Source organism: Aplidium turbinatum, chromosome 12 (assembly GCF_918807975.1).
Source record: "Aplidium turbinatum chromosome 12, kaAplTurb1.1, whole genome shotgun sequence".
NCBI classification, from domain to species: domain Eukaryota; kingdom Metazoa; phylum Chordata; class Ascidiacea; order Aplousobranchia; family Polyclinidae; genus Aplidium; species Aplidium turbinatum.
In genome coordinates this window covers 9,361,285-9,374,356 of record NC_137483.1, presented here as the reverse complement: position 1 = coordinate 9,374,356, position 13,072 = coordinate 9,361,285, and the positions used below count along the sequence as shown (strand labels likewise).

General features: G+C 42.1%; 1 protein-coding gene across 1 annotated transcript in view; it reads right to left on the bottom strand.

Annotated features, from left to right (window-relative positions):
* Positions 1 to 1,268: 1,268 nt before the first annotated feature.
* LOC145780568 (histone-lysine N-methyltransferase 2A-like) overlaps positions 1,269 to 13,072 on the bottom strand; it is a 34,725-nt gene continuing 22,921 nt past the window's right edge. The window contains exons 36-48 of the mRNA XM_082592193.1: positions 12,854 to 13,050; positions 12,401 to 12,552; positions 9,155 to 12,121; positions 6,946 to 8,342; positions 6,377 to 6,694; positions 5,933 to 6,083; positions 5,424 to 5,533; positions 4,894 to 5,062; positions 4,577 to 4,791; positions 3,869 to 4,026; positions 3,336 to 3,501; positions 2,777 to 2,957; positions 1,269 to 2,135 (exon numbers count right to left, since the gene is read on the bottom strand). Coding sequence (XP_082448319.1) covers positions 1,990 to 2,135; positions 2,777 to 2,957; positions 3,336 to 3,501; positions 3,869 to 4,026; positions 4,577 to 4,791; positions 4,894 to 5,062; positions 5,424 to 5,533; positions 5,933 to 6,083; positions 6,377 to 6,694; positions 6,946 to 8,342; positions 9,155 to 12,121; positions 12,401 to 12,552; positions 12,854 to 13,050 — 6,327 coding nt within the window. The 3' untranslated portion in view covers positions 1,269 to 1,989. The remainder of the gene's footprint in view (positions 2,136 to 2,776; positions 2,958 to 3,335; positions 3,502 to 3,868; positions 4,027 to 4,576; positions 4,792 to 4,893; positions 5,063 to 5,423; positions 5,534 to 5,932; positions 6,084 to 6,376; positions 6,695 to 6,945; positions 8,343 to 9,154; positions 12,122 to 12,400; positions 12,553 to 12,853; positions 13,051 to 13,072) is intronic.

Sequence of the window (13,072 nt, the reverse complement as noted above, 5' to 3'; positions counted from 1 at the left end):
CATGTGCGAGAGAAGATTTCTTGTCTTGATTCAGGCTACCACCAGGAAGGCCCGGATTTAGGGGGTGGGGCAGAGGGTGCAGGTTCCCCGGGCCCCCCGACTTCTGAAGGGCCCCCCTACGTGGAAAAAATGTGATTTTTTGTTAATTTTTTTTCTTTCAACCTTTGACGTTTCTGCAAAATGCTGTGCAGTGCTGGTGCTACTGTAGACGTAAAGGTGGTTTTTCGCGCCGTAGGCTTGAAAAAAATTTTTGCACGGGAGCCCCCCGATCTAAAAGTGCCCCGGGCCCCCCGTCAGCTAAATCCGGCCCTGCCACCAGGTTAAACTTGTGCTAAGTACTGTAATAAGGATTACCCTGCTAGCTTTGATACAAAAACCTACTTGGCAAAAATTTTCAGGGGAACGCATGTCCACTAAAACAACAGATTTTCTCATCATAAATACGTGTTAAAAACGTTCTGTTGTGTCACGGATGATCTAATTATATCATTTAATCGTTTTGTATGTTGAAGAACTCCAGTAATTCGTATTTACATGACGGGAAGTACATTGTCAAACAGTCAACTAATCAATCGTTTTTCACATTGAATCACGAAGGGACTATTTTACTGCCTGGGAAGCAATATCTGTTTTTTGGAGGCCAGTCAAAGACGAATAAGCAATGGGCTGTTGTGTGATTGTCAGTGCAGTAGGCTATAGCAAGAATACCAAGTAGGCCAAATACGCAAATACCTTTCACTATGTTGAATTAACTATTTATTTTCCTTGCGCACCTGTCTGTTGTAGAGTATTGCGCACCTGTCTAGGCACAGTCAGTCCAAATTAGTCTGCAGACCACCTCATATTGGAGTGTCCAGTAACTAAGCTTCAAGAAGGATACTTCACAGCCCACCAACGTCCTCATGGATTGGCTAAATGAAAACTGCTTGGACTTATAGCGTCATAACTTATTTATTGGATCCGTTGTTTAATTTACACATATTTAGTAGCCTATAGCTTCAAGAGTAGTGCTGGCCGCCTAACTTCACCATTTCAGTAAAGAATTATTTCTAAATTTACAATAGCCTCCTTTCCGCAAAACAAAACTCCTGTTGCTGAATTAAAAGTGCTGAAAAAAACAGCAAAACTTGCAAAAACGGCAAGAAGTCCCGAGTACAATACCAAAAGTTTCACTTCAAGCCATGTTTCAAGTTTAACCAGTTTCCAAAATTAGACTTCGATTTGGCCTGGCATAAGCAATGAAATTGTGTTGCAACAAAAATTTTTGAAGTATTTTTTATTTCAACGATTAGGTAGAAAAATAACACACATTTAGCAGCCGAAATATACAAACTAGTTTGTACAATGAAAAGAACTTGTAACATGCTGAAAGACCCGGATGTTGAAGTCCACGGAAATGGCATGATTATAAGTCCAACATGAACACTGCACTGTAGCACGCTTGAAAAAGAACCAAGAAAAAATCAAATCGATGTCGAAAAATCATAGTTTCACAATTTATACACTTGAAAAATGGCGTAAAAAAATAAAAGCCTATAGGATTCGACATAGAAGGGCAGTGTAGCGTAGTCTAGTGTTGTGGAGGTGTGTGCTGAAAGATGCGTTCAATGCATTGCACACTTTTAATCATTATTTAGCAAATGAATTCTCACAATTTTGACACGGTGCAATTTGTGTATGTGTGGCGGAATTGGAATATGGTGTTGGCTCAAATTTCTTCAAAACTTGAAGACCAGTCTTCAAGTCCAAGCAAATGAAACTTCTCGTTCTGAACAGCTGTTGAATTGGCATGTAAAAAAAAGAAAGCATCACTCCAAAGGTTTCTGCACGAAACAGTTTTATGAGCATCTTTCAAGGAGACTAACGGGCAAGATACATGAAGCGCTCAATAGCTCCATCGCGCGAATAAAAAAATAACAAAAAATGAAGCCTGTCGCTGTTGATGAATTTTCCCACGGTATGTCTTCCACTTCCGGTAAAAGCAGGAAGTTAGTTCATGAACTTTCGACAATTCCGAGCACCGCAGTTGCATGTGATTTTATGCATTTCGTCTTCTATAGGAAATTTGTAATCATACGTGAGCTCCTCTCCTCTGTATATCTTTCGCAAAGCAAATATCACAATGTGCTTCTTTCCTGGAGATAAACAGCAAAACAAGTTAAAAATTGTCGTAATATTGCATGTTAGATATGATATGAAGTGTAATCTTTCAACATGGACAAACCAAAATTTTGAAAACCTGATAAGAACTATGGACAATCGATCGTTGTGGAGACTCACGGTAGCCGACGCCTTATTCAGGCATGGCCGATGATGATGATGCTGATGAGATATGATATTGTTATGATATACAAAAGCAGATGCTCTCTTCTTCAGCAGACCATAGCCCTAAGAAGGGCTATAAGCATTCCTCTCTAGAGCAGCGTACTGTTCATAATCATGAGAGAAATCAAGCGTTATAGTGGAAGAGGCGCCACTCCGCAATCGACGGCGTGACTTTAAGTGTCTTGCCAAAGAGACAACCACATGCTCTTGAGCGGAGTCGAACTAGCGTCCTTTCGAACGTCGAACCATGGCTCTCACCACTCGGTTACGCAGACGACACGCAGATACACATAACACCAACTTCTGATGCCAGTACCTCTTTGGGTGAGTTGAATTAAACAGTTCAAAAATTAGCCTCGCGGGTAAAGAAAGCCAACAAAGTTTGACATTAATGAAAGTCTCCTAATCGAAAACTCAACGTGTTTTAACAGTCATTCAACGTTCATTTCACCTTCGACATGGACGATCCTGGAATAGCAGTTCGGCTCGCATGAGTGGTTAATGAAGCGGGCAGCCGAGCCTAGAAGAGTGGCGTCGACGACGTAGAAATCATCCATGCGGAACATATAGCAGCCGATGCTCTTACTCTCGTAATGCTTCTCTCGTTTGTCAGTCAGCTCTTTACGAATTATCTGCAACAGTGAATTGTTGTACTCCTACTACCTCTCTTCCACAAGCCAAAAAAATATCAGAAGAAAAGAACAATACGTTCTTCAAGCCGTAGCTTCATCATACCAAAATTACCGATAAAGACAATACACAATTTATGTTGGAAAAACGGTAATTGTGTCATTGTAACCAGTCTGCTATTCAAATCCAATCATTAGTCCAACGTTTACACCACGTTTGTTGATTAAAAGCTTTTAGAGTGCATTTTATTTTATTTTCGTCAGGACAGTGCGATGAAAAAGCACCAGAGCAAGCGATATATCAGCACGCCGGTAACGAAAAAAGATGACAAAACTTCAAACCATGTCAATTTCAATTGCTAATGTAATAAGCTTCTTCACCTGGCCGGTGTATTCAAGTATCATCTCTCCATCTTGGATATCACGCTTGCAATAGAGTCCTCTTCCGTGGATGGACGATCGGTAGACTCCCACCGCCTCCTTTGAGAAAGTCTTCAGATGACGAAACCGCATCGCCATGGGTAGGTCCTCCATGCTGGTAGCTCGTCTAAGACGAAGGAGAATACAATTAATGATTTCAAACAAGTGAGAGCATTTCAATGCTCAGCAGCGCAGCCTCGTACCCTCACAAATGTTTGTGTCTGATGCTGTACGTTGCAAATATGGCTTCACGCTGAATGCCAAAAAGATACACAAATGCTTCAGAAGCTCTTTTCAGCAGAGTGGACGGCTATGAAGGTTTTCGTAATTTGCTTTTTTTTCTATCTTTTTACTACAAGCATGGACCAACAGTGGGGTTTAAAAAAGCTATTTCTTCGTAACTGTTACGATGGCAGATCATCTCTTTCCAAAAACTAAACCACTGCAGCGATAGTCACTAGATTATAGCAGAAGTTTAATAATGCCAAGCTTACCTGTTGCTCAATTGCACCATGTCATCCTGCTGGTTCTTGTCTGGCTGGAAGGAGGGAGGAATCCGATGTTTGGAGGCGAGGAAGCCAAACATGTCCGGCTTCGATCTTCCTTTGTATTGCTCTGCTCTGCAGCATCCATGAGGATTGATGTGGCTGATCTGAGATAATGAAGATGGGACTCAGAAACTTTCAAAAACTAACTTGACTTCATTACTTTTAAATTTACAAAATGAAATGCTTTATTTTCAGTCAAAAACATTGATCTAGTGTTGTACAGTATTTTCGATCACTACTCAGATTATCTTCTTCATCTTATTTTCCGGTACTTGGTGGTCTGGTTCCCCGGAGCAAGGTTTATCCTTCACGTTTGGACCATTGCAAGACAAGCTAAGGAATGCTTGAGTGGAATACATTAGCAACAGCAATCAGTTATGTTCAGCAACAGCAATCAGCTTTCGTTGCATTGATTCAACATAATTTTAAAATCAATTTCCGTAAAATAAAACGTTGCATACGTTAAAACGATGTAACAAAAGGCTGATTTTCTGACTGCAAATCAACTGCGCACAAACAAGAGATAATACAGTGGTTTCAACGCGTATGGCATGCAGCAAACAACCGCAAAAGCATAGAGTTGGGAAGGTAATCGGGTAAAGGCAAATAACTGTTCAGTCAACTATATTCCAGAACTTAAGAACTAGCACTCACATCTTCTTTGATCTTTTTGTGTTTGTGGTACTTCGCTCTGTATCGAGAGCAATGCCTCGCTCCTGGCAGCTGCTCGACGATGAACCGAACCGCGTCATGTGACACGCCGAGAAACGCGCGTGACGTCATGACCGTGTGGAGGGCCGTGCTGTTGCTGTGACCTTTCTGCATCGAACGACACTCTTGTGCGGATACGAGAAGCTTGTCGATGAGATCTGCACGAAAACGTGATAAAATTTAAACAAATCTTCTCAAAAGCAATGGGTTCCAGAATGACAAGTCGGTACAAGTGACAACGTTAACGTTGTTCAACTTGCCTTGGAGATCGGTGCCTTTGGCAAAGTAGCCGTCGTCGCTTTTTATTTCATATACGAGGAGAGGATATTCCTTCGTTTTTTTCGAGTTTGAAGGGGGCGGAGGCAAAGCATTTTCTTTGTTGCTTGAAGTCTTAATATTGCCCAGGAAGATGTTGTACGAGGTGAGTATCTATAAAAAGAGAGATCAGTGAGCAAAGAGACATGATGAAGAATCTGTGCTGGATGCAAAACATACAAGATGTCGTCAAAAATTTTAAAAATCCCTCGAAATAAAAGAATCTATCATGAAAATGTTGGCTATGTATACTCGAGTGGTGAAAGCCTGAGTACGACGATCGAAGGGGCGCTGGTTCGACACCGCTCAAGAGCATGCGGCCGTGTCTTTGCCAAGACACTTAATGGCTTCAGGAAAATAGACACGTCAGTTGGCTTCCTTGCCTTCATGTCCACCTCATCCATATCATCAAACGCCGAGAGTAGGCCCGGATAGGACAAAAACATAAATAAACGCAATGAAAACTGAATGTTACCTTTGTTAAAGGCTGTTTTCTCCGATGATCAACACATGAGCGACGATTGTTGTAAATATCGAAGAGAACAGAATGTTGATTTGTGTCCCCGTCTGATGGTGGGGGCAACACTGCAATGAGACAACATAGTTAAGCAAGGATTGGTGGCAATTACTTTTGTAACATGAAGATTGGTTTAACGTGTGCTCGCTGTAATCAATGCAAAAAAATAAAGTGTTTTACAATGGAATGCTATTGAGGTAGGCTACAAATATCCTTTCACTAATCATGAGATTTAATGAGTACATTCATGACTCTAAAACTAGCGAAGTAAAAAGGATTTACTTTTAAAAGTTAAAAACGAGGTGAATAGAAGGTTCGAGAAAAACAAGCGTAAGAAAAACGCTTTTTACAAAATAAAATATTACAAGTGAGCTCATTCTAACTTTTACAAAAGAGTTACTTTTCATAATCTGTAAGCTTATTCGCTTAAATTCCACTGAAAATCCTAGAACCTCTACGTCACTCACGTTTATTACAATCCTTTATGATCAGTTTCTTCTCTTTTGGTTTTTCTTTTGCTTTTTTCTTTGGTTTGGTGACGTTGGCGCGTGACGTAGAACGACGTTTCTTTGCCTTTGTTGCTTTGGCCTTGGGCGCACGAGGTTTCGTGACAGTCTCCTGTAACAGAACAGTCGAGTTGCTTTTTTCATCGTTTCAATGTGTAGCGACGTAAAAATCATGTTAAAAGAGGGCAGCTTTTCTTGGTTGTAATGCCCCAACGCTTAGTAAATCTGGGCAACAACGATAAAGTCATATCAAGTTGGAAAAACATTTCATTGATAAAGTTCTTTTTTTTACTACAAATCTAATACGATGTTGTATTTGTGAAGATGTTGATATTTTTACGTTGAATATGTGTTGGACAACGTTTGATTCACAGAAAAAATAGCAATATCGTCAATGCAAAATACCTGAGTCGTGGGCTTGCCTACTTCGCAAGTGGGGTGATTGGCAGGTATGGGCAACTGCTTATTCCGCATTTGTTTGTTGATGATCGACCGCACGATCGCCTTCTCTTCGTTTGTCAAGTTGTTCTTGGCGCTGTAGTACTCGATTAGCTGCTCCAGTGACGCCAGTTGATTGACAGGTTGCTGCGGGAGCGAGACTACGTCAGCGGTTGCTTTGGGAGGCGAGACTGACGTTTTGTCAGCAGGATTGGACGGCTTCGAACGGGAGGGTTCCTTTTGGACGGTGGCATGTTGCTGTTCACCTTGTTCGTTACGATGTGACTGTGAAATCAACAGGGAATCGTTGATTTTGTGTTGAAAAAGTACTTTAGTAAGTTTCCCAAAAGAGTAAGTCGGATTTGAAACAACACCATCCAGAAAAGCAACACAAAATGTAAAATTAAAAAAACACGGTTGTAACTCGATTTAGTCGGTTAAAGCAACGGTTCATCTATCTGCATGAATAGGCCGTAAGCTTTCATCGATTTCACAATAGTTTAAGATGTGTACAAGAAGCTATAAACAAGTCTTACTGATGTCGCTTGCGAAGTTGGCACAGAAGAGCTGTTTGAAGATTTTTTATTTCGTTGTTTGACGGGTTCACCTAGCTTCAAAATATTTCCACCTTGTATGTCGCTTAGCAAAGAACTTTTCGGCATGTTCAGCCCGCTCGAGGTATCAAGTCTCGGTCTGTACACAAGAGGCTTTTCTGGTCTTATCCCAGGCTTGTCAAGTCTGCAGCGCGGCTTCTTCGGAGTGGCAAACATGCCTTTCGGACAACGCACCATCTTTCGCTGATATGACCTTTTCTGGCGTGGAACTCTTTCGGCGTTCATAGAGCCGGCTACTATCTGATCAGAACCGATAGTTCCCGCCATGGCCATTGTAACACGCAGGGAGTAAGGTAAAGGAGAAGGACTTTGTAGCAAAGGAGCTCTGTAAATTGTTGGTGAGTATTGCTGATATGGGAAGCAATACGTTGGAGATGGTTCTGGTATTGGGCTGAAGTAGGTCACCGGAGAAGCTGCTACGAGATTAGATGGTACTGGTTGCTGCACTTGAGGCACGGCCATCAAAGGTTCGGCCGGGAAAGGAATGACAGGTGATCTCACAATAAGAGGCTGCATCATTGGCATTTGCAAAGGGTGACTGATATACTGAGAAACAACGTTTGGATTGCTTGAAAACACGTTCTCAGTCGCCACCATAGGCGCAGGTTGAGAACAAATGGTTGACAAAGTTGTTCGGTTCACAAAAGCAGAACTTGAAGTAGAAGAACCGACCGGTACGTCTGAGACAGAGTCATCTAAAAGAGTTTTTACTTCATCAGCACTCAACACCGGACACTCGGCGTTGTTGAAAAAAGTGGGATCGGTAGTTTCAATAAGCTCAGAACTGATATCCATGTCCATTGGAATTGAGTCAATAGACGTTAGAACAACGTTGTCTTCTGTTTCTACGTGGTCGTTTGATATTGGATTTGCTGATGGAATGTCTGATAACAAATTGGATAAAAGTCTAGATTTTTCAGATGGGCTGGTGAATTTCAGGGCACTAGAAGATTTATTGCGTGCAGGAAGATCCTCATCTGAGGAGCCTCCACCTCTCAAAACTTCCGATGAGTCGTTGAGGAAACTGGAAGATGAATTCTTCGCATCGTCTGACTGCGAACTGTTTGGATTGATGTGAGAACGGCCAGCATCTTCAGACGGAGAAAAAGAAAGGTTATCGACATGTTTGTCTTTTGGTTCTAAATTAATCTCCAAGCTATCAAGTACGTCATCAACAATGTCCTTTTCTTTATCCTGAACGTTGACGAATCCAGGCAGAGTCGTGGAGGAGGATAGAACCTCTTGGGGAGACGGTTTTTCGTTCTGGTTGGCTTTCTCCTCATCTGAAAGTGAACCAGCACAGGATTCTTTGCTTGAACCTAAAAGTGAATTTTAGTTTACGTAAGTTGTTAACATCAGGCAAGTAGTTCTTACAAAATGCATTGAAGTAGAATGGGCACCTTCTCCACGATCTCCAGTCGTAGGGTGACCAGGCCGCAACTTTAAGAATGTTCTGATTCAAAAAATTTTGTGTCCAATTCACAACGGTAACATGATAACAACGGTACCCGGTCATTTGGTCGACAGGACGTTTGGTCGACAGGACGTTAGGTCGACAGGACGTTAGGTCGACAGGACGTTAGGTCGGCAGAACGATTCATTTCAGAGTTAGAGTTAGTTAACTAACATTAACCCTAACCTAACCTAACCCTAACTCTAACCCTAAAATGAATCGTTTTGCCGTCCTAGCGTCCTGTCGACCAAATATCTTGTCGACCAAATGTCTATCGACCAAACGTCCTGTCGACCAAACGACCGTACACCGATAACAACCTACCCCTACATGTGACAGCGTGCGTTCAAAAAGGATGAAGTAAAATTGCAAAACAATCATCCACCCACCCCACAAACTAAGGAAGCAAAATCATTGGAACGCTTGGTCAATCTGTTAAAAAAAATACGAGCCCAAAGTGTAGAAACCTTAGTGTAGTTTTATATTTGAGCTCTTTGTTTTTTATTAGAATAACCCCATCTTCTTGGAACATGGGGATGAATAAATGCTTGCAACAGCATTAACAATACAGTAACATGTTAACACTCTGCCGAATAAAAAGTGGGCCACGGTTGAGATTAAACTAACGAGCAGAGTGAGTGGTTTTTGAATGGAAAAACGTTCTCGTCTCTTTCTTACCTTTGTCTGACGACACTTGATTTTGCGGCTCGTCAGGTTCCTGCGTCTGTTCTTGATCCAGATCGGGAGACACATTTGCTCGAGCAATCGTTTTTTTAACGTCAGAGGCAACATCAGTGGAGGTGCCAACAAAAAGTCCTTGATTGACATCCGGACTTGCTGGAATAGGAGGATCTTGTTCTGGTCGATGGCTATTTTGGATGATTTTTAAATTTTTGCTTCTTGTAATGATATCGGATGATTTGTTGGTGGTGCTGTCATGGAGCGGTTTACGAGAGTCGGTATTCTTGACGTCAGCTGATACTTTCTTTGCTGTTGATGCCAGTAGGATATCATCTTTTTTCGTGTTTCTTTTCACTTTATTGGGGCGTTCAAACATCTTTCCCTTTCTTGAGTAGGAGGCGAGTGCATAATTTGGTGACAATCCTGAAAACGATTTCAGGCAGGTGTACGTGTCGCGACGCGGGTACCGACGGGCCGTGACGTCATCGTTCTTGTTCCCTGACGCTTCAAGAAGATGAAGTCCCTTCAATGAAGTTGACCTTGCGCCTGATGCGACGGGGCTGTTTTCACACCTTTCCAGTCTAATTTCTAACGACACTTCGGGAATTAATGGCAACACTACTTTCTTAGGCGACGAGCTTGAAATTAACGGGGCGTCATGCGATTTGCTTCGTAAACGTTCTTTATCCTGGTGGCATATAGCACCTTTCTTCATTTTCTCTGTTTTGGGTGCTCCGTTCTTCGGTGATTTGAGGGCAAACCTGCGTAACTTCGTAGTTGGAGACAAACTTGCTGCCATTTCATCGTCACTTGTTGTATTTGAAGGCTTCAAACCACTACTGGTATGGCGAGACGAACCACCTTCAGAGTCAATGCTAGAATACGTTTTGTTATTAATACAAGACAGATCATTGTTATTTGAACAGTCTGCATTTCTTTCTGCAAGACATGATTTGGTGCAGGAACTTTCATGCAACGAACCGGCAGACTTTTCTTCTAAGGAAACCATACTCGTGTTGAAATTACACAAGGAGTCCGTTTCGCTTAGCTCCAAAGATGACGATGACATTTCACTGTCAACTTCTTTCAAAGCTGAACTTGCACCGGTAATGTTCCTTGTTTGTAGATCAAGAGTGTCAAATTCTGCAAAATCGGGTACTTTTTCTTCTTTGGCAGTTAACTTTAAACCATTATTGGGGTCATCACAAAGAAGCTTTGATGTGGAGTTGCTCTGTTGCGTCTGTGATGAGGAAGAATGTTTTTTCTTGGTTTCAGTTTCAATCCTCAGCACAGCCTGTCCACTAGAGACGATGTGTCGTTTTAGGGTTTCAACAGACGTGTTGCCTTTTCTTTCTTTCGGAGGTGGAGATTGTTTTTTAGGTCGAAAGTTTGTCCTGTTGTTTGGAGGAGACGAAGTTTCCGTTTCATCTTCTGTATCAGTGGAGACTTCTAAGTAGACGTTTTCGAAGTCTTTACAAACTCTTTTTCCGGTCACCCGTTTCCGATTCCTATGAGCAACATCCAACGATGATTCGCCATTCTTCTTCTTCCAAAGATGCTGTTCAGAAGAAGGAGCCGCGTAAGATGGATCCAGTTTAGAAGAATTTGTATTCTTCGATGTGAAGTCATGACCGCTTTTCACTTTGTGGACTTTCAGGGATTTTGTATCTCGTTTGTGCCACCACAGGGATGGACTTTCATCTTTGGAGGTTTTCGTCTCCTCCTTGCTCTCCATATCAGTGATAAGACGAGCATCTTGAATCAGTGATATGACAGGAGTAGATACGGAGACGGCAATCGATTTGTTGACAAGAGTGGGAATTGGTGGTGGAAGTTGAGAAAGACCATCAAAAGAAGAAACGTTATCAGTGTTTAACTCTTTAAGAGGAGTTGGAACCGGAATAGTCTTCTTCTTGCCACATGCAATTGGGTCTCTTTTTGGTGATGTTGTCTCCTCCACAATAAAAGTCTTCTTACATTCAATTTCTTTCACTCCATCAGTTCTATCTAACAGATCGTTGAGAGTGGTTTTAGACAAATTGCTTTGATTAACCGATGCTTTGCTCAAATCAGGGCGGATTTTAGGCTCACACACAATTGCATTGTGGGTAGTAAAGGTTTGGCATGGCTCACTGGCGCCGTTAGTAGAAACACAACTTTCATTCTTTTGAACTTGGTTAGCAAAGTTGCTTAGCAAGGCACCTGAAGCACCGACCTGAAGCTTTGGAGCACATGGCACAGGCACTTCGCTTTTTGCTTCGTTTCCAAGTGGGATGGAAGTGCTGTTTGCAAGCATTGTGAACTCCGGAGGACTGCAATCTGCACTGGCGACCCCACTTGAAGTGGGAATAAAGCCAAAGGAAGTGATCTCGGGTGACTTAGTGGAACAACCAGATACAGTATTGGCTGAAAATGTAGAGGATGTATTCAACGCTAAAACTAAATTTGTGGCCTTGACATTTGCTTCAGGCTTGGCCAGTTTAGCAAGCAGGGAGTCGCTAAAGACCGGTGCAATAGACATGTCTGAAGCTATTGGCGCTTGAATTGATTCATCTTTATTGGGATTGGTCGGAGTAGGTTGTAATGACGTTTTGTTGAGGAAAGGATTTTCAAAAGAAATTAATGTTTCATCTTTATCTTTAGACTCCGGTGGAGAATCTTGATTCTTACTGTCCAAGAAAGACACAGAAGATGAAGGATGAGGATGAGGTGGTAAAGGAGTGATAGCTTGAGGCAGTGTCTTATTGATGTTGGATACAATGGTATATGTTCCAGGGGCGGCTTTTGCTCTATGATCCGAAGAAAACGGTTGGTTGCTACTGTTCCTCATGCTCCTCCCGGAGAGTGGTCCAATCCCAGATCTCTCTTTCAGCCTCTTCATCAAGTCAGTTCGACAAAGATGCGGAGGCGAAGCGAGAGAGGAAGTTTCTTGCTTGGAGTGATGCTTTGCTGTGTGGTCTTCATCTGGAAAGAGAAGAGATTTGATAAAAAGTTTACAGGTTGTCCACCACACCATCAATCGTCACAGAGCACAGCAAGCAGATGCCCAACTTCAGTTGGAATCAAATTTTTGGCTTATTAAGATGAAGAAATTAATCCAAGTAGCCCCACTATGCCCGCAAAGGCTTTAATAAAAGCTTAAAACCTTTTGGTAAGCGAATACTTAAGAGACGTTTTTCATTTTAAACATAACATTTGGGAAAAGCAACCAAGCCATAACCGAGCACGCAAACCATAGCCCACCTTGATTGCTGTGAGATATCGTCATGTTTGTGTGATCAGCTGATCCACCATCGACAAGGTTGTCCCCGTCAGAAGGCTTCTGCTCCATGACAGTGATTGTATACACGGCCTTCCTGTTGACATGAAAAGTGCTCCAAAATACCCTGGACATGCTGAAAAAGAAAGATTCACTGTTATCGTAAAGTTTCTAGTGAAATAGCGAATATGGCTATAGGTCACAGCATGGACGAGCATGATTGGTTGAATGGAAGTTTACGTCCATGTAAAATAGCTACCCAATGCCTTGCACAAAACGCCAAATAATTACTTCAATTTGGCACAAAAAGTCCGAAGATACTTTTACGAGGTTTTGCGCAAACAAATTTTCTAATACTTGTCAGTTATTGAAAGTTTGCCACAGAAGACATTACATCACTCTCAAATGTTGAATCACGGAACTAAAAGTCTTCTTACCTGTATGATATCGGAGTAAGGCATTCTCTGGAATCGGAAGCATAACCCAGTTTTCCAAGCTGGTGGACAGTGAGAGAGCCGATGGAAACGGAAATGGAGCAAGCGAGTATACCGCGTTGCCATCGTCGGTTTGGACGCATTTCGTCGTTATCGACGCAAACCAACCGTTCGACGACGAATCCATCGTCACCGATTGACTGGCAAAGCAAAACATCAGTC